This window comes from Crinia signifera, chromosome 2 (genome assembly GCF_055691185.1).
Source record: "Crinia signifera chromosome 2, ASM5569118v1, whole genome shotgun sequence".
NCBI lineage: Eukaryota > Metazoa > Chordata > Amphibia > Anura > Myobatrachidae > Crinia > Crinia signifera.
Genome location: NC_139218.1, coordinates 204276469 through 204301090, shown reverse-complemented (window position 1 = coordinate 204301090; position 24622 = coordinate 204276469). Strand labels below are relative to the sequence as shown.

The 24622-nt window shown below is 45.6% G+C and overlaps 1 protein-coding gene across 8 annotated transcripts in view; it reads right to left on the bottom strand.

The window, feature by feature from the left end:
* INPP5B (inositol polyphosphate-5-phosphatase B) overlaps window positions 1–24622 on the bottom strand; it is a 152204-nt gene that overhangs the window by 79329 nt on the left and 48253 nt on the right. For 3 of the 8 annotated variants that reach the window (XM_083173575.1, XM_083173573.1, XM_083173577.1), the window contains one exon: window positions 14378–14536. The exons of 1 other annotated variant lie outside the window; for it this stretch is intronic. In XM_083173575.1, the coding sequence (XP_083029701.1) occupies window positions 14378–14536 (159 nt within the window). Of the gene's footprint in view, window positions 1–9796; window positions 9949–14377; window positions 14537–17679; window positions 17931–24622 lie in introns of those variants that run through there. 4 more of the 8 variants (XM_083173578.1, XM_083173580.1, XM_083173579.1 and 1 more) reach the window with 4 other exon arrangements.

The window sequence follows — 24622 nt, the reverse complement described above, 5'->3', positions numbered from 1 at the left end:
AGGGTGCCCAGAGAGGTGGTGTAGAGGGAGAAGAGGAGAGGGCCAAGGACTGACCCTTGGGGAACACCGACTGGCTGCGGGGTAGTAGGAGAGGAGGAGCTCGGAGTGGAGATGGAGAAGGAGCGATCGGAGAGGTATGAGGTGAACCAGGAGAAGACCGTGCCAGTGATGCCAAAAGAGCGGAGGGTGTTGAGCAGGAGAGGGTGGTCAACAGTGTCAAAGGCAGCCGACAGATCAAGCTGGATGAGGATAGAGAAGAGGCCTTTGGATTTAGCCGATAGTAGATCGTTAGTGACTTTGGTCAGGGCAGTTTCAGTGGAATGTAAAGGGCGGAACCCGGATTGAAGGGGGTCTAGAATGGAGTTAGCAGTTAAGGTGGCTTAGGAGACGATTATAGGTCAGACGCCTCTGCACATGCGCAGATACAAAACATCGGCGGCACGAACGCACGCGGATATTTACCGCACCAACCAGAATAAGGGCCTTAATGAAGATCTTACCTCACAGCTCCTGAGCCTGCAAGGAAAAATACCTGCCTCTGCGGATTAGCACATAGGGTACCATAGTTAACTGAACTGCACAGTACCTACAATTAGCCTGGTGTTTACTAGTCGGATATGCCCCTATGTCCTGTACTTTACCCTTTCCTTCCAGTCATCTGTATGTCCTGCAGTATACCCTTGCATTTCTATGGTTTTGCATTATGCCCTCACAGCCCTATCTGTGTGTTCTGTACTGTGCTTCCCCAACCACAGTCTATGGGAGTTATACTTTGCTCAAAACACTCATGCCAGGTGGTGAATGATAGACACCATAGGGTTGACATCCTACCGGTACAAAAGGTCATCATAAAAAAAACTGGTCAACTTTTTTCATGTTTTATTATCTATGTATACAACTATTCATACCTGTGGGGTTATTCTGGTTCACTCGCAAATGCACAATAATTCTCTAATGGACAAAACCATGTGCACTGCAGGGGGAGATGGGGGGGGGGCAGATGTAACATGTGCACAGAGCATTAGATTTGGGTGTTTTATTGTTTCTGTGCAGGGTAAATACTGGCTGCATTATTTTTACACTGCAATATAGATATCAGTTTGAAGTACGCCCCACCCAAATCTAACTCTCTCTGCAAATGTTACATCTGCCCCCCCCCCCCCTCCTCCATCTCTCCATGCAGTGTACATGGTTAAACTTGCAGAACAACAACTTAAAATAAAAAGAAACTTGTGTTGGCCATATTCATACTGACCCGTCAACCTCTTAAATGTTGACATTTTGTACCTGTTGACCTACTGTATTGACGGTCGACACTATTCTGTCTATTGATCCACACCCCCCTCCCCCATTTCCTCCTCTTGTAATCATTCAGTTCCATTTGCCTCCACATTGACCTCCTCCAGTCCTCTTCAGTGCTGCCCGACACCCTACAACAGGCATTCCCAACCACGGTCCTCAAGGCACACCAACAGTGCAGGTTTTCGTGATATCCAGGCTTCAGCACATATGGTTTAATCAGAATCACTCAGGTACTAATTAAGTCACCTGTGCTCAAGGCTGGATATCTACAAAACCTGCACTGTTGGTGTGCCTTGAGGACCGTGGTTGGGAATGCCTGCCCTACAACTACAGTGCAGAGCTAAAATAGACACCAAATAAGCTCCGGGACTGATCGGAGGCTGGCATCTTCCAGCACTATTCAAACTTAATAACATATCTGTTTTTTTTTTGTTCTTTCTTTAAATCAAGTCTGTTTGATTATTTTGTGGGTTATTCAATTAGCTGCTATTATTACGGCAGCTAATCGATTCGTCAGGGACAATTCAGTTAGCCCCAAGCGTTCAATTCAGTCATGTGAAGTATAATCCCCATTAAGCATCCCTCAGAGCCATGATAATACATGGGATACAAATATTTATCCTGAGTCTCATGTGTTATTTATCGCCCAAAAAATAATCGTAGCAGGGTGCCCAGTTTTCCTACATACGCTACCGTAGTGAAATCGCATTGCATCGCATGGGCCGTTTTAGTGCCGTGCGATGCGATGCCATTTTTTTATGTAATTTATTCACTGCTCTGTTGGCTATACACTTGTATGACATACAATGAGGTTTTAGTTACCACCCCCAAGCGTGGCGAGCGCAGCGGATGCCATCCTCCCGACCTTTTCATTCCCCCACTATCCATGTCGGCATGGAGGTGATTTTATATAGTGTGGCGAGCGCAGCCAGCCACCTACCCAGCCCGAAGCGTGGCGAGCGCAGTGAGCCCCACGAGGGGACGCGGAATACATGTAAAGTAATCCGCATCCACTCGCCACGCTTCAGGCTTGGTGGCTCGCCACACTATATAAAATCAACTCCACGCCGACGTGGATAGTGGGGGTATGAAAAGGTCACGAGAACGCGTTCCGCTGCATTCGCCACGCTTTGGGGTGGCGTGGAAGTGGGGGGGTGAGTAAAACCTCATTGTATGTCATACAAGTGTATAGCTAGGGTTACCACCCGTCCGGGATTACTCCGGACAGTCCGGTAATCAAGCCCGGTGTCCGGAGTCCGTATGGGTGGTGTTCCCGGACTATACAATGTCCGGGAACGGATGACAGGAGGAGATGCGCTGCACACCTTGCGCTGCTGCCAGGACACGGAGGGAGAGGCGGTGCTTGTGTAACATGCTGCTGCTGTCAGTGTATTAGACAGACAGCAGCCGGCGCCGGCAGCAGGGAGGAGGGACTTACATTAGATGTTGAACTTGTGGCTGCGGCAGAAGTAGAGAGCAGCAGCAGCAGGGGAAGTCTCTCTACCTCTCCTCCTTCACTGCAGTGCGGAGCCCCTCCCCCATGCTCTCAGCATCAGGGTTCAAGACAGCATGTGCCGAGCTGGGATTGGAGGAGCTCGGCACATGCTGATTAGAAGAGCACCGATTGGAGGAAATTATAACACTCTCCTTTGATCACAAAAATAACAGAGGATTTCATAGCATGGCGTTCTCTGTGAGTAAGTATACAGTTTTCTGTCTCTGGCTCCTGCCTCTCCCTGCAGCTTCTCTATCTTTCTCTGTCTCTGTCAGGGCCTATCATCTGTCCCACTCCCTCCCTGCACAATATCTGCCCCATCCAGCTGACCCTCATCTGTGCTACCCCCTCTCTGCCCAGCATCTGCCTTCCTCTCCCTGCCCAGCATCTGTCCCCCCTCTCACTGCCCACCATTGCTCCCCTTCTCTCTGCCCAGCACCTCTCCCCCTCTCTCTGCCCAGCATCTTAACCCCCTCCCTGCTCATCATCTGTCCCCCTCTCTCTGCCCATCATCTGTCCCCCCACTCTGCCCAGCATCTGCCCCCCCCCCCCTTTGGTGTCCATCATCTCGCCTCCCCCCCCCCTATTCCTCTTTGCCCAACATCTATCCCTGTCTCCCCACCATCTGTGTCCTCTGCCCAACAGCTATCTCCCTCTCCCCACATCTGTCCCCCCTCTCTCTACCCAGCATCTGACCCCTCCCCTTCTCTTTCCCCAGCATCTATCCCCCCTCTCTCCCAACATCTGTCCCCATAGGCATGCACACAGTGGGTGTGCCAGGTGTCAACAGGTACACCCTAATGCACCAGCCGCCGCTGAAACTCACATCATGTGCGGGGACAGAGCTTGTGTGGACAATGTAGCAGCACATTATGTGTTACTTAAGTGCTGGCCACCACGAGTCATAGGTAGTGTTTTAATGGTGGCTACTGCCTAGCAGTGTGCAATGGCCGTGAAGGCAGAGGACAAGGAGGCGGCAGCAGCAGAGGCAAAAAAGTGGAGGCCTCTTTACCCACAATAAAAAAGTGATATGGATGAATTTGACCATGCTGCCTTTAGTTTGGGGTGTCTCTCACTGATTGACCCTTAGTAGTAAATTAAATGTGGCTTGCATTAAATGGTGCAACAGGTGAGACGAGAGAGAGTGAAAAAAATGTAAATGGTTTATTAATTTATCATCATGTTGTCAGTAATTATTATTGGCAACACACCGATGATAAACTAATAAACCATTTTTATTTTTTTCATTCTCTCTCCTCACCTGTTGATCTGTTTCGCTATTTTGTACAATCCACATTTCATGACTTGCCTGGATAAATGAGTTACACGACTGGGGCAGTGAGGTTCTGTGAGGACCAGCCTCACCCCAGGGGTGGGGACTGGAACACCTGCTGTATGGCAGTGTATAAAGCAGGGCAGGCAGGCTCTCACAGAACTTTTCTATGTCCTCCCTAGTGCCCTGTATTTCATTATGCCCTACATACCGTCCTGCATTGTTCTAAGCCCTTTCTACATTGCTCTATGCCGTCCCTAGCACCCTGCATCTTACTATGCCCTCATTAGAGCTCTGCATCTCTCTATGCCCTCTACATCTTACTATGCCCTCCTTAGCGCCCTGCATTTCTCTATGCCCTGCCTAGTGCCGAGTCTCTCTATGCCCACCCTAACACCCTGCATCTCACTATGCCCTACCTAGCATCCTGCATCTCATTATGCCTCTCCCTCCCACCCTGCACCTCGCTATGCCCTCCATACCTCTCTCTCTATGCCCTCCCTACCCCTCTATGCTGGTTGGCCACACCCTAATAAAATGATCTGCACAAGCCTATGGCTGTCACCCTCTCTCAGCCCAGCATATGGTTGTTCCTCACCCTTTCCCTGGCCAGCATATAGCTGTCCTACCCTCTCTCTGCCCAGCATCTGGCTCCCCTTGTTCCACCTTTTCCCTCCAATCATTTTTCCTTGTACCCCATCTATCATTTCTATACTCTATCCATATTCAACCATTTTCCCTCTGCACCCACTTTTCCCTTGTACCCCTGACAACTCACTATTCCTCTCACATTTCCCCTTCTCATGCCTCCACTTTCCTATTACTATTTCCTATTATAAGATGCATCACTACTTTGGATTTTATGTTCAATCAATGGACACTACTGTGAGCGTTATGTATAAGGGGCACTACTATTGTTGGCATTGTGTTTTTAAGTAATATTGCTATGGGATTTATATATAAGGGGCAATGCTACCGTGGGGGTTTTAAATGGCACCACTGTGGGCATTATGTTAAAGGGGCAATACTTCTGTGGGTATTATGTATAAGAGGCACTGCTGTGGGCTTTGTGTGGTGTAATGTGTGGTGTAATGTGAATAAGATTGTGCTACTGTATGGTGTAATTGAGATTACCTGAAGGGTAAAAAAAGTGGCAGACTAGATGGGCCAAATGGTTCTTATCTGCCGTCAAATTCTATGTTTCTATGTTTAATTGAACTGGTGGTACTATTGTACTGCTATGCCCCTTCCTTATGATACCACACCCTTTATTTGTGTGTGCTTTCCCTTTATTTAATATGGGAGGGCGCCGGACACCCTAGCACCGTCCCTGTGCGCGCCGCTGACGGGAAAGAGACAGAAAATTTAGCAATGGGATATCTTAATTGTAGGTTTTCCACTTAACTTCCATAAAGTATAATACATTATGTCTACCCTTCCTAAGTGTACCAGTTTCCAAGGCAACGCATACTTTAATCCCTTGAAGTATTGAATCGGAAGTGGTCCGTTCCTATTACTGTCCTTGCGGATTTGCAATTTGGTTCCTAGCGGTGATGCTACTTTCTGCTGTACATGCGGTGTAACGTCCTGAGAGTCTGGGGAGGTCAGAGGTTTTGCGGATGTGGGGGGAGAGATAGGGGTCGGCTAAGAGGCTTGTGTTGGTCAGCGTTATGTTGTCTTATTATTTGTGCACCTAGTACATGAGCGGAAATCTGGTCTGTAATCAGTGACATGTCAGAGCTGCACAGCAGGAGTGCTCCATGTTTTGCACCGATTATACAGATGCTGTATTCCACCTGCCTCCCAGACAGCTGCTATTACAATGTACATTAGGTTTGCTTTTTTAGGATACAATACAGGTAACACCTATCATCAACCCTGATTAATGTATCCATCATTACCTACTTAGTGCTTTACACAGTCTGCATCATCATGACAATTGGGCATAATTTAGACCTGATTGCTGCTGTGCAAATTCGCACAGTGGGCGATTATCATTACACTGTGCATGCATCTGGTCTGCAATGCACGTGCGCAGCGTTGTTCAGAGATGAAATCCTGCTACTTTTTTATGCACATGGCATAACCTTTAATGGACATCATGGTGTGTGACATAACGTGTAATGGGCATTATGGCATGTGGTATACTATGTAATGGGTGTGTGACGTGTAATCGGCATTACGGTGACATTTTTTGTGCACATTCTCCCTACCTTACAAGAAATTTGTTGAGTCCTGGCATAACGTGTAATTGACATTGCGGTGTATGGTGTAACACTTAATGGGCATCACGGTTTGCAAAATCAAGAACAGAATTGAAGCGAAGGATAAAAAAAAGATGGGTCAAGGGGCGGAGCTGGGGGTGGGTCAATGGGTGGACTGTGGGTGTGTCAAGGGGCGGGCAACTGTCCGGGAATCTCTAAACACAAAGGTGGTAACCCTATGTATAGCTAATGGCATTGCACCCTATAAAATTGCATGCGATCCCCTGGAGCCAACAGAGCAGTGAATAAATTACATTACAAAATCGCTTTGCATCGCACGGCACTAAAATGGCCCATGCAATGTGATTTTAGTACGGAGAATAGCCCTGTACGCAAATAGAGTACTGGGCTCCCTGCTAGGAAACAAGTACCCAATAATCTTAACAGCAAAGGGGTCTTTAATTGGTTAGCATGATGTTTGACAGATTGTCATAATCAGGCTATCAGCCAGTTTTAGTTCTCAAAAGAAAAATGATTGAGGATAATTACTTATGTCTAATGCTAAGAGGTTTATGACAACAAACACTGATGTCATGTTGGTTCATTTCAATGCATGTGATCCTCCCTTATGCTGCTTTCCCACTGCCTACACGGGTAAAGACCCGTTTTTTTTAAACGGGTCTTTAAACGGGTAAGAGCCATAAGACTCTTTCCCACTGCAGCTTTTAAACGGTAAATTACCGTTTAAAAGCTGTTTTTGTCACATTCACACTTACCCGTTTAAAAACCCGTTTAAGCAGTGTAAAGATAGGGGGGGGGGGGGGGGATTTAAAAAAAAAAAAACGGCGTGGGGTCCCCCCCACTGCCGTAACCAGCACCAGGCTGAAAGAGCCGGGGCTGGTAATAAAAAATCAGGAAACCCGACAAATAGGGGTTCCCTGATTTTTTACAACCAGCCCCAGGCTCCAGGTCCGGGGCTGGTTCCCAAAATACGGGGGACAAAATGACTAGGGGTCCCCCGTATTTTAAGAACCAGCCCCAGGCACAACCAGCCAGCAGGGTAATGCCACAGCCGGGGGACACTTATGATATAAGTTCCCGCGGCCAAAGCATTAACCCTACCGACCAGTCAGCCTGGCCAGGGGCCCTGGGGGAGTGGGGACCCCCCCAATAAAGGGGTCCCCCCCCTCCAGGACTTACCTGACCAGGCTGAAGCCTGGTGCTGTCCCCGGTGACCCTGGAGCGGTGGTCACCGGGCTGATGGTATTGTGTAAAAAAATAGAATAAAAACCATTGTCTTTTACTGGTGAACTATGAGTCCCAGCAAGCCTCCCCCGCAAGCTGGGACTTGGAGAACCACAAGTCCCAGCCTGCGGGGCATTAAAGGGCCCGCTGGGTCTTGTAGTTCCACAGTAAAAGAAAGAGTTAAATAAACACACTGACACACGTGAAAAATAAAAGTTTAATACATACATAACACATACATACTGATACTTACCTATCTTGAGCCCGTAGGTAGCCCTGGTCCTGATGTCCTGGTCCGTGTCGGCGTCTGTATCCAGTCGGCATCCCTGTCGGCGACGGCGTCGGCGGTCCGGAGTCCGAAGAAATCCATTTGGGAAGCTGTGGAAGGAAATCCTACTCACCTGTCCCAGCGCGACGTAGTCCAGGTAAGGTCTTTGCAAAAAAAACAAACCGACACCCGAACCAGACCGGACTGACGGAGACACACGTGTGTTTACATCGTGCGGCTCCGCCCCCGAATGCCGCTATTGGCCGCCTTGCGGCCTAGCGGCCAATCAGGAGCCGCTAGGCCGCAAGGCGGCCAATAGCGGCATTCGGGAGGCGGAGCCGCACGATGTAAACAAACACACGTGTGTCTCCGTCAGTCCGGTCTGGTTCGGGTGTCGGTTTGTTTTTTTTGCAAAGACCTTACCTGGACTACGTCGCGCTGGGACAGGTGAGTAGGATTTCCTTCCACAGCTTCCCAAATGGATTTCTTCGGACTCCGGACCGCCGACGCCGTCGCCGACAGGGATGCCGACTGGATACAGACGCCGACACGGACCAGGACATCAGGACCAGGGCTACCTACGGGCTCAAGATAGGTAAGTATCAGTATGTATGTGTTATGTATGTATTAAACTTTTATTTTTCACGTGTGTCAGTGTGTTTATTTAACTCTTTCTTTTACTGTGGAACTACAAGACCCAGCGGGCCCTTTAATGCCCCGCAGGCTGGGACTTGTGGTTCTCCAAGTCCCAGCTTGCGGGGGAGGCTTGCTGGGACTCATAGTTCACCAGTAAAAGACAATGGTTTTTATTCTATTTTTTACACAATACCATCAGCCCGGTGACCACCGCTCCAGGGTCACCGGGGACAGCACCAGGCTTCAGCCTGGTCAGGTAAGTCCTGGAGGGGGGGGACCCCTTTATTGGGGGGGTCCCCACTCCCCCAGGGCCCCTGGCCAGGCTGACTGGTCGGTAGGGTTAATGCTTTGGCCGCGGGAACTTATATCATAAGTGTCCCCCGGCTGTGGCATTACCCTGCTGGCTGGTTGTGCCTGGGGCTGGTTCTTAAAATACGGGGGACCCCTAGTCATTTTGTCCCCCGTATTTTGGGAACCAGCCCCGGACCTGGAGCCTGGGGCTGGTTGTAAAAAATCAGGGAACCCCTATTTGTCGGGTTTCCTGATTTTTTATTACCAGCCCCGGCTCCTTCAGCCTGGTGCTGGTTTCGGCAGTGGGGGGGGACCCCATGCCGTTTTTTTTTTTAACGGGTAAAGGGCTACCCCTTTCCCACTGCCGAAAAAACGGCTATAACACGGTAAAAACACTGCTTTTTACACGGGTAACAAAAACCGGTATTTGTTACCCGTGTAAAGCAACCTGGAGCTTTCCCACTGCAGCTCTAGCCGTTTAAAAAGGCTAAAAAAACGGCATTTACACGTGTAAAGCCTGCAGTGGGAAAGGGGTATTAGATGCATATTATTAAAGATGGGTATAAAATACATCCTTTTCTGTGGATCACACATCTCAGGTGTTCTCTGTGAAAATACTACTACAATGGTTAAAATATTGCTCAAATCAATTTGCCTATATTCCACACCCACTCATTCACCCAGGACATGTATCAATGCTGCACATTGTGTGTGTTCACACGGAAACAACCACTTGAACCACTGTACACAACATTGTAGTCAGAGTCATGGCAGGCAACAAAATAGCCAGGTCAAAATACAAACAAACTCAGTCTGACTTGACAAGTGTCGAAACCTGTACTAGATATGTATAACAAATCGTACAGGTATCCAAAGCACAGTAACACAAATATTACATTATTACGAGAAGACAGATCTTTATGCACAATGATTACAATAGTTAACTTGCAAAAGTAACTAATGTTGCTTACAGCTGCAACGTATAGCTTAGTACAGAGACACGCTGTGTATATACTGCTGCACAAGTGCATACACTAACTCTGTAATAGATGCAATGCCCTAGCCCCTGCACACATCTTTACCATACCGCTGGAAGCAGAGTCACCTGTGCGCCGCGCTGCCGCCGCAGACATCTCTCCCCGGCTTCTTCCTTTCCGTCCGTGGCCCCCTGTCACTCACACGCCGCTGCCGCAGCAGCCCTACTGGCAGCAAAACAACGCCACGCCCATGGCTGCAGTCGCAGCCAATCACTTTCTGAGCTCCAAGATAGAGGCTTGAAACACAATCCTGACTGAGCGTGTCAAAAAGAATGTGAGAGCAGCAGCAGCCTGCACTGTGCCACACACTGTATATGACACCTCCGTGCTAACCAGCCTCCACTAGCATGCTACATATTCTGTGCCACTAGTCATATGATTCAGCTCTGTACTGCAGGCTCAAAGAAGAACTCAAGAAGCTTAGTAATAAGAGTTATAAGGTTTTATAAGTTATAAGAGTTATATAAGGTAGTGTAGGCTGTTTAGGCTGGGCTATATAGGTTATATGAGCAGTAGTGAAATAACTGTGGCACTTCCATAAACTGGCAGCCCCTGACCCTTATATCCATTCCAAATAAATGCTTGTGCTACATTTCTACCACTTTACTGTGGTTGAGGTGTCAGGGCATGGTATGCTGTGTGCACAGAGTATGTTTAGGGATTGCATCATTGCAGATGATAGTTATTGTAAATAATGCAGATAAAAATAATGAGGAAATAGGATAAATTAACAACTGCATAAAGCATAAATAATAACACCCCTCATAATAAACATGTTTTATAACCTTTCAGAAGCCTTCTACTTTTACACTATTGTAGAGGATATTGTTTGGGGGACGTCTGCACAGGTTCAGTATGATTTACCTACTAAAGTTATTAGCTGGTATCACCAATTATCGCATCAGCTGCATGGATCACTATGTATAACTGTTGCTGGCTTGACAAAAAAACAAATGTGCCATGCCATGTGATGTGGCACACAAATGACTTCACTCAGAGGCCAGTATTCAATGCTCTGGATTCACCGCTTTTTTCCGCGAATTGGGCTGTTTTTATGCTCTGCGGTGAATCTTTTCACTGAAAATCTGATTCACCCTATTCAATGTTCACCGAAAGCGAACAGTGAGTACCGGCCAGTTCTCCGTTTCATGCTCGCTACAATTCGCTGGTGTATTTCAATGGGGTTTTCACTGTGATTCGCCAAGAGTGTATTCAGATGGTCAGCTTCACGTTGTTTAGGCTACCGAGGCCTGAATCCCAACACCTGTGCCACAACTCAGACATTGCGGACAATTCTGGTATTGGAATCAAGACTGTCGGCATCCAGAACATCAGTATGCCAGGCATTGGTGCCGATTTATGTTTTTGCTGGTGGGTGCTCAAGCCAAAAATATAGGGGAGTGTATTCATAATACCAATTTATACTATGCGGCACAGTTGTCTCCAATATTAAAATTATGGCAGCAGAGTTCCCCATTTTACACATTACGTCGCCAAAAATCGCATTATGGGACAGAGAGGTACACACACACACACACACACGCACACACTGTATTATAATTGTGTGTACCCTCTTGTATATTTTATGTAAATCACCCCACCACCCCTCATATGCCTTATGCCTATCACATACACACACACGCACACACACACACACCCCACAACAATTTTACACCCCTCTTATATTATTTAATATCATTACTAGCTTACTTTTTTGGTCTACTTGAGGCTGGAAGCTGAACCTCCTCTTGCCTCAGTGTTGCCTGAGCTCACCAGCTCAGTATGAGCTAGTCAGGGCCAGGCAGATGGGAGGAAACCAGTGACAGCCATGGCCCAGCACGTTGCTATTCAGCAGTATCTCAGTCATCGGCAGTAAGAGGGGCTGTGGAGCGTAATCAGGCTTGTGAAGCAAGGAAGTGCAATTGCTGCCTGGGGAAGAGAGAAAGCCAGTTCTGCCTTCAGACCAAGGTAGCAGCGCTCACTCCCTAGGCTGACAGACAGGCAGGATCTGTGCTGCCACAGCCAAGCAGAAGCACAGTAAGTGCGTGGGCGGGGTTTTGGCGGCCCGTCAGTGCTTATCATTCTCCATGGGTGCTCGTGCCCCAGAGCACCCACGGAATCGGCGCCTATGATGCCAGGGCTGGCTAGGGTTAGGCCGTGGGGGGGGGGGGGTTGGAGGTTTGGTTTAGGTAGTACAGGGGAGGATAGGATTAGGCTGCAGTGGAGGGAGGGGGGGGGGACATAGGGTTGGGCACAAAGGTAAGGTGGGGTGGAGTGGGGGGTAGGCTGCAGGGGGAGAGGGTTAGGACCACCGGCATTCCAAGGCTCAGCACTCAGACTCAATCCTGTGGAGACATGCGGTGACACATCATAATAAGGGAAATACTGCCTGAATGCCTTACTCACTAATTATGCTTTTGGAAACACTGTTCATGGGAGTGATAGAGTAAAATTGGGGGCTAGCTCTTACTGTTCATTGTAATTAATTAAAATGAGAGGAACGGCATATCCAGATATTGAAAAATATTACCTTGCAGGCTTGCTGAGTCAAGCTAGAGATTGGTTTAATATTAATGATCCTAAACGTGGGTTGTTCTAGAAAGCTCTCATTCCTGTTCTGTATCCCTCCCGGACTTAATTTGGTTGCCGCCTTTTGTCACGCACAATTAATTTCGCTCTTGTATATCGATTAAGACTACATCTACGTCTGGCACAAATTAGTCTTATCCGGTAAAGACATAACCTTACCATCCCCCTATTTGTTGTTAAAATCCATAATGTCATTGATTCCAAATCTAACGTTAGACCAAATGGAATAAAATCACTAGAAGCCTTGGCATTCAGCCACTTTGGAACGCAGTGTTCCAAATGTTGAGTGTAATTCTGGGATTACAATTTTCCCCTGATCCAGCTATAGCACTACTCCATTTATACCCAGGACAGTTATCTGTAGGTGATAAATATTTAACGGGTCACTTCCTTGCTACCACTAAGGCCGCTACAGCTCAAAGCTTATGGAAATCTGCTAGGATTCCTTTTTTAAGGTTCAAAACAAGATACATAATCCTTTTGTATGTGAAACCACTAATGCCAAATACTCCTCCTCCCCATACTCGATCCATATGAAATGGATTGGTTGGTCTCTGTATAGAAAAAAGATGTTCCATGCTTCTATCAATAGCACTTCCACAAACCTTCTGGCATTATGCTCCCCTTAATCTTTATCTTCCCTGAAATGTGATGTACATGATTATTACTCTGTATGGCATTAATAATTACTCATCACTTAGATTCTAGATTCTCTTTCCTATATATCCATTTATCCCATATAAATGTGACATTGGCCCTTATTCTGGTTGGTGCGGTCAGAGCCGCACACGGGGCTCCGACCGCACAAACCAAGGGCCGCCCACCAGACGGATCGCCACGGCCGTCCGTACACGGACGGCTGGCGATCCGCATTAAAATGGTGGAGGCTACGCCTCCACCATGGTGGGAGCTGCCCCCTGCATTCGATGGTCGTCGACCATCGAAGGCAGGCCCGCACGCCGCGGCAGCTCCCGCAAGCTAATACCACACGGACAATCGTCCGTGTGGTAGCTTGTATGGGGGCTGAAAGCTGACATCCGGCGACGTCAGCTTTCCGCCCCCATGTCATGGTAATGAGGGCGTCATGCCCTCATTACCATGCATACGCCCCGCGTTTGCATGGGAACGCCCATGAAACGCGGGGCGTACACATAGGGAAATGAGGGCATGAAGCCTCTCACGCCCCTATACGCCCCCTTTGCGGCGGACGAAATACGTCTGCGGCGAAGGGGGCTGCACATGCGCAGATTGACCTCTGCGCATGTGCAGTGCAAAAACATCGGCGGTACGGCCGCACGCGGGCCGTACCGCACGATCTAGAATAAGGGCCATTATCTCTTAGGCAATGTTGGGCAACTGTCTACTATTTTTTCTATTGTATATAGTGTTATTTTTTTGTAATTTGCTCCTAATATTCCCCCTGTTTTCCCCTATCTCTTCTTTCTGTAATCCCCCCTGAAATATTTTTAATTAAAAAGAAAACATGTTTTAATTGAAAAAAAAAAATTAGAGTAATGTAAAGGGTACTACTTATGTAAGGGTGTTAGTGTCATGGTAAAATAAGTGGCATTACGGCTGGGGTAGCCAACTCCAGTCCTTGAGAGCTACCAACAGTGCATGTTTTCCAGATCTCTTCACAAAGGGACAAATTTATTAAGCTCGATGAAGTGATAAAGTGTCTGTTTTTTATCACTGACCAATCAGATCCTAATTGTGAAGTTACAGGCTTGGTTTAAAAAAATGACAGGTAGGAGCTGATTGGCCGATGATAAAAACCAGACACTTTATCACTTCACCGAGCTTAATAAATCTACCCCAGAATCACAAGTGAAGTAATTCGCTCCACCTGTGGATCATTTAAAATGTGTCAGTAAGTAATGAGTACACCTTTTGCAGCAGCTAGGTTGTCTGGAAAATGTGAACTGTTGGTAGCTCTCGAGGACTGGAGTTGGCTACCACTGCATTATGGTTTGCGTATATACCAGAGATCAACATGCTAGTAATTCACAAATGAACAACTAATGCTCTGCCAAATACCTGATTCAGATTCCCTATGCCCTTTGGTGACATGGTTTTGTTCTGCATCCTCTGTCTGAGTCACACTGTTTAAGAAGAAGCTGTTAAGATTCGGGAGGCTTCTCTGCCAATACTTCCGCAGCCACACAAACTGTGGGGATGAGAGCCCTGGCCGTCCTCCTAGATAAGATAGACCAACATGTCATACAGTACATTTGATTCCTTAATAAAGGGGCAAGTGCTAAAGAATTTATATAAACCATCAACGTAAATGTAAACCCCTAGCAGTATAGGCAGCATAATATAGTTGCTATGATGCAAAGATATTTGTCCTTGGCATCTTTATATAAATGTACATTGTGTATATATATATATATATATATATGTACACAGTATACACACACACACACCATCTAGTATATGACCAATAGAGGCCACTTGACAGACCAAATTACTCTTTTGTGTGCTAAAAGATGTCATAACAGAATGTGAAAGTAGTTTTTGCAGGGACTCTGATCTGTAACAAACTTACTGTATATGGAGAGGGGGAGTTGTGAAGACAGATATAGGAGGTAGGAGCAGATAGGGAACGGGGTGGGGTGGTGAGTTTGTGGGTTAAAAACTGTCACAACTCAAAGTGAAAGTGCACTGCAGAAGCATTCATTTTGATGGGCTTTTAACTAGTTAGATATAAATCTTACAAAGTACCCATTGTAAATGATATCCAACAGACTCTTTCACTATAGCTAAAATGTACTTATGCACATATAATACACAAGTGATGTTAAAAAGTATGCAATCCTGTATATACAGTAGTACAGATAACAATGAAGAGTTTATGGTGACTGGTCATAAATCATAACTAATAAGTAATGAATCTATACTTTTTTGTTCATTCTGACAATGATTTTAATGCACTAAAAAGTGGTTCACAGCTCCGACCCTCAAGTACCCCCAAACAGATCATGTTTTGTGGATTTCTGTCAGTGATCTAGCAACACTGATTAACTGTGTATTATTGAAGAAACCCACAAAACATGACCTGTTTGAGGTACTTGAGGACTTGAGTTGAGAACCTGTGCAGCAGATCAGCATTTTATGATATCCCAGTTCTGAATCCTTGGTTCATACTTATATGTTTTAATACCTGTAAATATATATATATATATATCTTCTTACCAGCCAGACTTTTACACTGAGGCAAAAACCCAGGTTAGACCCAGGTCAGCATTGGTGTAAAAGGGGCAAACCCAGGTCCAGTTACACTGGAATCCTACCCAGGTCCTGACCAGGGTAGAACACTGGTTGGATCTGGGTCGTGGGCGGTGTAAATGGTCCCACAGGTTGGGACATTCAGGTAGTGCTGAAAGGATACCAGAAGCGCGGGACGCCTTTCTGTAAGAAAGCACCATGCGTTCCACAGTGCGCTGCAGCGTCAAAAGCCAGGAAGGATGTGGCCACGTGTAGACAGTACACACAGAAATCATAATTGGATGCAGTATCATTTATGATCTTTTTGGGGAGATTCGGTCTGCTGCTGCTGCAGGGGAAGGGGGCTGGAGGGAGCACATATGAGATGCTGCACTATTTAACTGCTCTGTGTTCTTGAGCACTGAATATAACGTTTAAAAAAAATATTTTCCAAAATAGACAAACCAACATTTTTCAATGCTAACTTGTCATGTCTTTTAATTTTTATTTTAAATCATTGAGGGAATGTTGGCTGGCAGTTTATCAGTCCTAAAATGGACATTTTTAATGTCATACATAGGGAAAAGCAGGGCTGACCCAGGTTCAGTGTAAACGGTGCAGACCCGAGTCCGACCTGGGTCACAGTGCTGTGTAATACCCCTATTACACATAAAATCCCAGATCCAACCCGGCATTTGGAAGAAGGATCCAAGCCGGGTCGGATCCGGGATTTACTCCATTTACACTGCGGTGCCCACCCGCAGTGTAGACAGAGGCGGCGCTTGGAGATGACATCATCCCCACCGGATACACCGATCGCCATGCTGGGGGCAGCCCAGCACCAAGGTAAGCTGCTGGGCTACCTCCAGCCGTCGTCCGGGAGGTGAATGGATGCCGCAAACAGGCATCCATTCACCTCCTATGCTGCCACCGCTGCTGTCTGCAGAGTACAGCAGACAGCACGCAGGCTGTGTGTGCCCCCCATCCAACCTGCGGATTCTGCGGTACACAGGTTGTACGTCCCCCATTGATTTAAATGGGAGCCGGGTCATCTGTCCCGGCGTACCCATTTACACCGCCCTCTACCCAGGTACTAGCTGTGTTCTACCCAGGTCAGGATCTGGGTAGAAGTCCCATGTAAAGGGACACGGCGTGACACATTTACACCGCCTCTGACCCGCCGAAGACCAGAGGTTTAGAGGCGGTGTAAAAGGGGTATTAATGGGGCATGAAGCTGGGTCCAACCTTGGAAACTCCCGTGTTCAAAGACCAGGGTCCAACCAGGGATTTTGGTGTAAAAGGGTACAGGAAATAGTTGTCCAACATGACTAGAGTAACGGCATCCAAGGAAGCCACTGCCTTCAGTACGCCCAGAAAAAGGAGAATGTTGGGTACACACCAGAATGATTTGGCCTCAAAACACTCAATTTACATACAATCTGGACCGATTGTATGTAAATTGGGGCCATTTCAGATCCGATGCACAGTAGGATCTGGAAACGACCATTCAGCTGGGAACAGTTCGAGATCGGATTCAGATTGTGTGCAGGTTGTGAGCAGATAGTGCTCTCCAACAGATCGTAAACTGATCATAAGATCTTCTTACGATCTGCTCACGACCTGCATTGTTCTGGTGTGTACCAGGCAAAAGACACTTAATTTTCTGGAATGCTTTAATCACCATCTCCAAAAGCCAGCAGCATGTCAATCATGCCAGATCTGCCTAGGCAGTGTCATCTTTTTGACAATAGTTGTCCTTTTGTTGAATAGCTAGTATTAAGGCACTCATTCAGGATGGCTCATAAGCTGCGAACAGGAGAAATCGTTCGATGGTCACTGCGAGTGATCCGGAATTGGCCCCTAAATGGCATAACTGAACAATTAAACAGGGGATGCCAGTTGCTATAAAATGTGGTCCTTTTGCAGCTCTTACACCCCACAATTTAGTATAAATGTGTACAACTACTAAATGATGATGATGATAATAATAATAATAATAAACAAGACTTTTACAAAAGTATCAAATATCATCAAACGATTCCCACTCAGATGTAATAGGTGGCCCGCACAACGGTAGCTAGAGAGGGTAACACCAGCTATAATAAACATGACCCCATTAGCAACACACTTACCAACTTGGCGATCATCATTCTCTGAGCCCTTCAACATTGCATCCATGTTGAAAAACATGCATAACGTAGCATCAATTTGTACAATAACAGCTTTGAATAACTTTTGATCTTGTTGATAAACCAAAGCTTTTTCTTGTAGAAAAGGCAAAAATCCAACAGGTCTTGCTGCTTAGCAGCTAACACGTAAAAGTAAAGATAACATGTCCATGAAAATGCAGAGTATATAAAACTGTACCCTCTCCCTCAGCTAAGACAAATAAAAGGAAACAGTGCTACAGATAGTCAGCCCACTATTAACCTCTCAGCTGCTCAAGAAATCCACAAGGTCTGGCACACTACTGCAGAATCTTCCCCTCAAAACAAATACGTAGTCTGTTACTCTGATTAAAAAAAAGGACACCAATGTAGAAATGGATCCCCTGATCATCAGTAAAACTGTGTAAACAAGTCAAGTATGTTTCAGATACAATGACAACCATGTTTTAGTAGGTTGTAAATTATAACAGAAGGTTGAATAGAACATGTGCATCATGCGATGTTTTTTGATAACTGGTTTGAACATGCAACAATAAAGAGTTTGCAGTTTTATATATTTGTCACAATCCACATTTTTAATGCAGATGTGATATTTTTCACCCAATTCCCAATGTGAAAAAGAATATGTTTATGCAAATTTCCTAAAATGCTTGTGCCCAGAAGAAGGGTGAAGAGCTGGAAGTCATGTGACAGCGCAATGCTAAAAATCTGCGACTTAGCAGCCTATAGGACACATTAGAGTAATGTAGTGTTATTAACTTGGGGCCAAGCAGAAGTTGGCCACAATGGGATATCGGGGCTCCATGTGCAAAAATCAAAATGGAGGATGTGGCAGATATCAGAGGTAAAACATCTAAGGGGGTACTTAACATTTTTAGGTACCCCCAGAAAATGGCTGTTTTCTGGCAATATCACTCAAATATTTAATGCTAAATATACCCCTCAAATAATATCTAGACTCTTATGAACAGAAAATATAAAATCCTTCATACTGTATCTGGCAAACTGCAACAAGAACACATAAGTATAGAAAATGTATAGCATAGTAACTGTATAGAAAAGTAACTTCAGCACAAAATGTGGGTTGTTTATGTTGGTCCAGGTAAATGCAACACTAAACAATATAAAGACTGCCCAATTTTAAATATTCAGATAAGAATTACATACATTTTTTACAATATTCTCCTCCAGCTCCATTAAAAAGTAGTACTACATTACATAAATGTTTTCTACACTAGCCTACCCACTCCAATAAAGAGAGTTAAAGCTCCTCCTACATCTTTATGACATAGATTGTAAGCTTGCAGCAGGCCCTCCTACCTCCATTGCTGTCTATAGTTACCCAGTTTGTTCTATCACTGTCTACAATTGTAATTGCAATGGAGTCTTCTACGCTATATAAGAAACTGTAAATAAATAAATAAAAATAAATTAATAATGATAGAGATCAAAAATGTGAGAACACATTTATTTAAGCCCAAATAAAATCCGCTACCTCAGCTCAGTTAGTGGTAAGCTAGGTGCAGTTTGCGACTGAGCTTGCTTCACTGTGACTGGCAGTGACTTCCTACTTGAAGTCCTACCTATCAGTTACGGACAATACACGCAGCTCCATTGGGAGGTGTTTCCTCCCTCTGGTAGTGCTAGACCAAGCTACGATAAGCAGAGAGCATAGTTCCTGTAGGGAGCCACTCCCTTTTTTTCGTGCAGCCCTAGTCAGCTGCTATGGGCTGCAACCCACGCAGTCTATAGAAGCCGGTGTATTGTGCATGCGGAGTAGCACTGCAACATGTGTACACGCACCAGTCCTGGCTCCTGGCCAATCCATTGTGCAAGTCTCCTCACCTTTCCTCCCTGGCCAACAGGACAGCTGATTCCCCCGCTCCTATTAGTAGATATAATCCGCTGCTGGGGAAAAACTGATCTGACTCACTATGAATCAATTCACACAGTACGATTCTACAAAGCAAGATGAAATCCATTGCAAAAAATTTAAGTAACACATGGTGGATGTGTTTATCTGAGTAAAAAACATTCCAGTTATTTAATGGGTATTATTTAGACTTTAATAGTTTCAAATAGTAACTCTAGCGGCCCTAAAATTTTGTCCAGAAAAAGACTAGTAACTAGGCAAAAATAGCCGACTTTACAAGAAATTAGATTGTAAGATATGAAACTGGTGTACTGACAAAAACTTAGAGCATAATTCAAGTATAGAGGGCAGGGCTGGCAAGCTTTCTGAGGATGAGTATGTATTTACAGTAGGACTTAATTCATATCTGTTAGCACATCATAGTACACAGTAAAGCCCCAACACACTAGATGACCTGGACTGCGGATGATATGACGACGATATCATCCAGTGACGTCATCCCGTTTCCGCTGAACATACAAGTCATTAGCTATATAGCTAAAACTGACCTGCATGTTCCAAGGACAGGGAGGGGGGGATGTTAACGATGCGCCAGAGCGTGCATCATTAAAGGATATTGACTGGGCCTTTTTTTATTTTTAAGGTCTGTACGGGCTAAAATCCACTGTACTGATTGTACCGGTATTTGATGCATCAGACAGCTCCTCCTTCATTCCATAGCAGCTGTGACCTGTGGTGACTTAGTGAGTCCTTAGTCCCCCTTCACCCACCAAGAAAATCCAGCCTTGGCATGTCCTTCACCCGTGTGCATTGTGGGTTCAGGCCAGTGTGTGCCGTATCATCTTATATCTGGACGCTGGCCGTGGCATGGGACTGTAGCTGTGAGGAGGTGAGGGAGGGAGCAGAATACAGTATGTGCTTCACAATTATCCGATACCTAGGCCAGGGGTCGTGCATCCGATCACACTCTACACACCCGGGTCCTTCGCTAGCAGTGACCGGCACAGCAGGAGTGGGAGCAGCACAGACCGGTGTGTGTGTGCAGAAGGTATGCTAGCTGTACTTTTCCCTGAGCAGGAATAATGTAACGTGATGCATAGTGGCTTGCCATCCTGCTAACCTAGTCCAGCTGTGAGGGAGCCAACCAACAGTGGGCGCAGGGCTAGTTACTGTGTGTAAGCCAAGTACCCTCTTCACTGGTATAAAACTTGGCACCAGCAGATCAGAACTTGGCTGGTTCTGCAATCGGTAGATGTCTCTCTGGTTAGTACTGGGTGGCTGGGTTTTGATCTGAGGATTTAGGGAGAGATTTACCATCTCACTTTGGAAAGATGAAGCAACCACCATCTTCCATCTGTCATTTTTCTAGCAAAGTCTGTAAAATGAAAGAAGTCAATAGGTCGACGACAAAACGTTGACAGTCACAAAGTCGACATGGACAAAAGGTCAACATGGAAAATGTGCAAAAGGCGACATGGAAGAGGTCGACATGGACCCCCAGTTAGTGTACCGCATACTATTGCATGGTACCTCGCTCTATTACTGCTGCATTCAGCAAACTGTGCTGCTTCCAACTGTATTTCACATAGATCGTAGCATGTAACCGTCCAACAACAGAAAGAAATTGCGAATAACTCATGTCAACCTTTTCATGTGTCTACCTTTTTCTGTTGACCTTTTGCTTGTGTTGACTTTTTGTCCATATCGACCTCGTAAATGTTGACCATATGGGCAAAAACCTTTTGATTATCAACCTATCATCCCTATACCCTCGGAGAGTATACTGGACTCCTGTGCATAACATGCCAAAAACAGAAAGAAATATTCCTAATCGGGGCACTCACTGGAACTATTTTACTAGAATATCATATACTTATTAAATGTAATATCTATAGCATATTCTAATGAAATAATTGTAGTGATTGCCCCGATTAGGAATATTTATCAAGTGGATGGAAATTGGAGTACTTTTATTAGCTACAGATATAAATGTGTGCGGACTTGCCTTTCTCAATTCTTCACATAGCGTTAGCTGCTGAGGCCATACTTGGGCAAGCTTTGCTTCCAGGAGCTTAGTAAATCTGGTCTACAAACCTGCAGTATGGCGGTTGTGGCTACAGTTTGGAATGGAAAGATCGCAGCAGGTATTGGAGATATCTATTGCAGGCACACAGTACATTTGATTTTTTCACATAGGAGATTTTTATTCACCCAGTTATTGGCCTTCTGGCATGACTAACCCGTCCCACACTCAGTGTTGCAGGCTTGTTATAGACAAATAACTAATAGACACCAGGGTATCTCTGCCAGTAAGCAGTAATACAAGTGGGAGAAGGTAAATACCGGCTACTCTGTGAAATTGTGCAGCTTGGTCTACAGAATCATAACAATGTGCTTTGATGCACTAACTGGTTCCTGGACCTGATTTTAAGTCATCAAACATATCGTAGCAAACATATTTTACAATTGCTAACTATTACTTCCCATCATGCAAAGGGGTGTTTCAAAACATATTGCAAGGAAATGGTTAACCTTGTGCATTCCACAAGCTATTATGGAACAGTTCACTGGGGATTTCTAAGATCCTCCCTTCCTGAAGCATGGGAATAAAGCATGGGACACCCTTGTTCCCTAATAAGGAATTGTTTGACCTTTTGACTGACTGCTGTAAAAGAAGAAGTGTGTAATTACTTTTATATTACAGTGGTTTACAATACACTGCAATTATAAGTCAGTGAATGCAGATGGTATACTGTACATGAGTGTCCACTAAGGTACGGAGGCTCTGGGACAGATCACTATTACTATTTTCAGTGGTCAGTTTATACCAGAAGCACATTAAATAGATAAACTGCAAGGCTGCTTTGCTGCCAGATCAGCTAAAATGCAGAATGTGTCCTGTACAACAGGTTAATTTGTTGTATTGATTGCATGCATCTGAGAGCAGGTACATAAACACTAGTTAACCACTAAGAATGGGCTAATGAGGATTCACTAGTGACAGGTGTTTTTTTTCTTCATTGCCAGAGTAAAGGCACATACACACTAGGCGATTTTGAGCTCAAAGTAGCTTACTTTTCCAGTTTGAGCAACTTTAAGCTCTTAAGCCGTGTACACACGGGGGCGATAGGGGCTGAAATTGCTGGGAATATGGCCAGTGATGGGAGTGTGCCCCGGTGATAAATCGCCGGGTGCGCGCTCCCGTTTTCAGACCCATTCTAATTGCTGGTCTCTGGTCGCTGATGAAAAGGAGAAACTGAGCAATATATTGCTGACCAATATATCTCCCCCGTGTGTACGCACCTAAAATCCCCTAGTGTGTATGCACCTTCCCTCATCATTGCTGGCCTCCACCCAGTATTACAGGTTGAGGGAACCCCTTTCCATAGTCTTGTACTCTGGAAAGTGAAGAAAATCGCTTAGAGTGTATGCACTGAGCGATTTATCAGCCAACGATTTTAATAAACCTGTTCATAGACAAAAACACCCAGTGTGTATGCACCTTTAAGCTGGGTACACACCTAAAGATTGTTTTGTCCAATCTATCTGGTGGGAACAAAACTCCAGTAATTCTTAATTCCTTTAAAGTGAGAGGGAACTTTAACTATCTAAATAATGTGGGGTCAGGTACCCTCTTGTTGACCTTTGAAATAATTCTGTGCACTGACTGCAATGATTTGCTGCGCAGTTTAACAGTTTCAGCCACACTATACTAAATTATGTGTGGTAAGGCTAACAGGAACTTATAAATTCTCAGTGATGCTGGTAAGGTGTGATTTCATAATAGGGAGTCTAGATGTCACAACACTGAGGTTACAGTACCTGGATTGTCCAACCCTGAAGGCAGGTTACCTCACACAGCTGTAGTCAGACAGGGGCAGCAGTTATGCAGTACAGTGCTAGGTAGAGCTGTTTCTGTCTGTCAGATGGATCCTGCCACTGCTCCTCTCTACTGCCTGCATCTTCAGTGGGAAGAGACAGCTGTGCTTACACTGCTACCAGCACACTTGGAGAAGGACTGCCAGCTCTTCCAACTTGGCAGTGGGGCTCCCTCCACTATCGCAGCTCCTTAAGGTGGCCATACATCAGAAAGATATTGTACCCAATCATACAATCTCAATTGATTGTAAGATGGATTGTATGCAGATTGTGTGCACATCTTGTGTACACAATCACACAATCAATCAACAGATGGATTGTATGACTGATTGTATGATGGATTGTATGCAGATTGTGTGCACATCTTGTGTACACAATCATGCAGCAGATGGATTGTATGACTGATTGTATGATGGATTGTGAGTAGATTGTGTGTCCAAAAACCAACAAGGACTGCCGGGGATTTCAAGGGACATTGTACACAATCATGAGCGCAATCGATCTTAAGATCGATCTTTCTGATGTATGGCCAGCTTTAGTCAAGCTCCATAGGCTCTGCTCCACAGCAGAAACCTGCAGGAGGACACTGGGTCTCAAGGACACTGCTAGAAACCCCCTGCTGCTCTGGTTCTATTCACAACACTACCGCTTCTCTCACTGCCCAACAGGAACCACCATACCAGGTACTCCGCTGCTTCTCTGCCCTAAGACCCTGGTTCCTGCACTGAGCCACATCTCCAAGCAGCCACTCTGGGTGCTGTCTTATACAGGGCGGCATGCTTACTAAATGCAAACAATATATAGAGAAAGTTCAACCGCGCCCACAGACATCTGCTCCGTGCCAATTCTGGGATACCACTCACAAACCTGTACATAGGAGCACATAGGGCCTTTACTGAAGGTCAGTTTGGTGGGTATCCATCAACCACCACCTGACATATGAGATGTTATGAATTAATTGGATGTGTTCTTCTTATTATTTTTCTTTATTCCCTGGAGATTGTGAACATCAGCGGAGAGAGGAAAGAAATAGAAGTAAAGGAAGAAAGCCACTTTATTTAGTATAGTGCTTCTGGCCTAACTCATTTTTTATATTTGTCTACTCAATGCCACCTCCGAATTGTCCCCTGCAATCCCCTCTAGACCCCTCATATA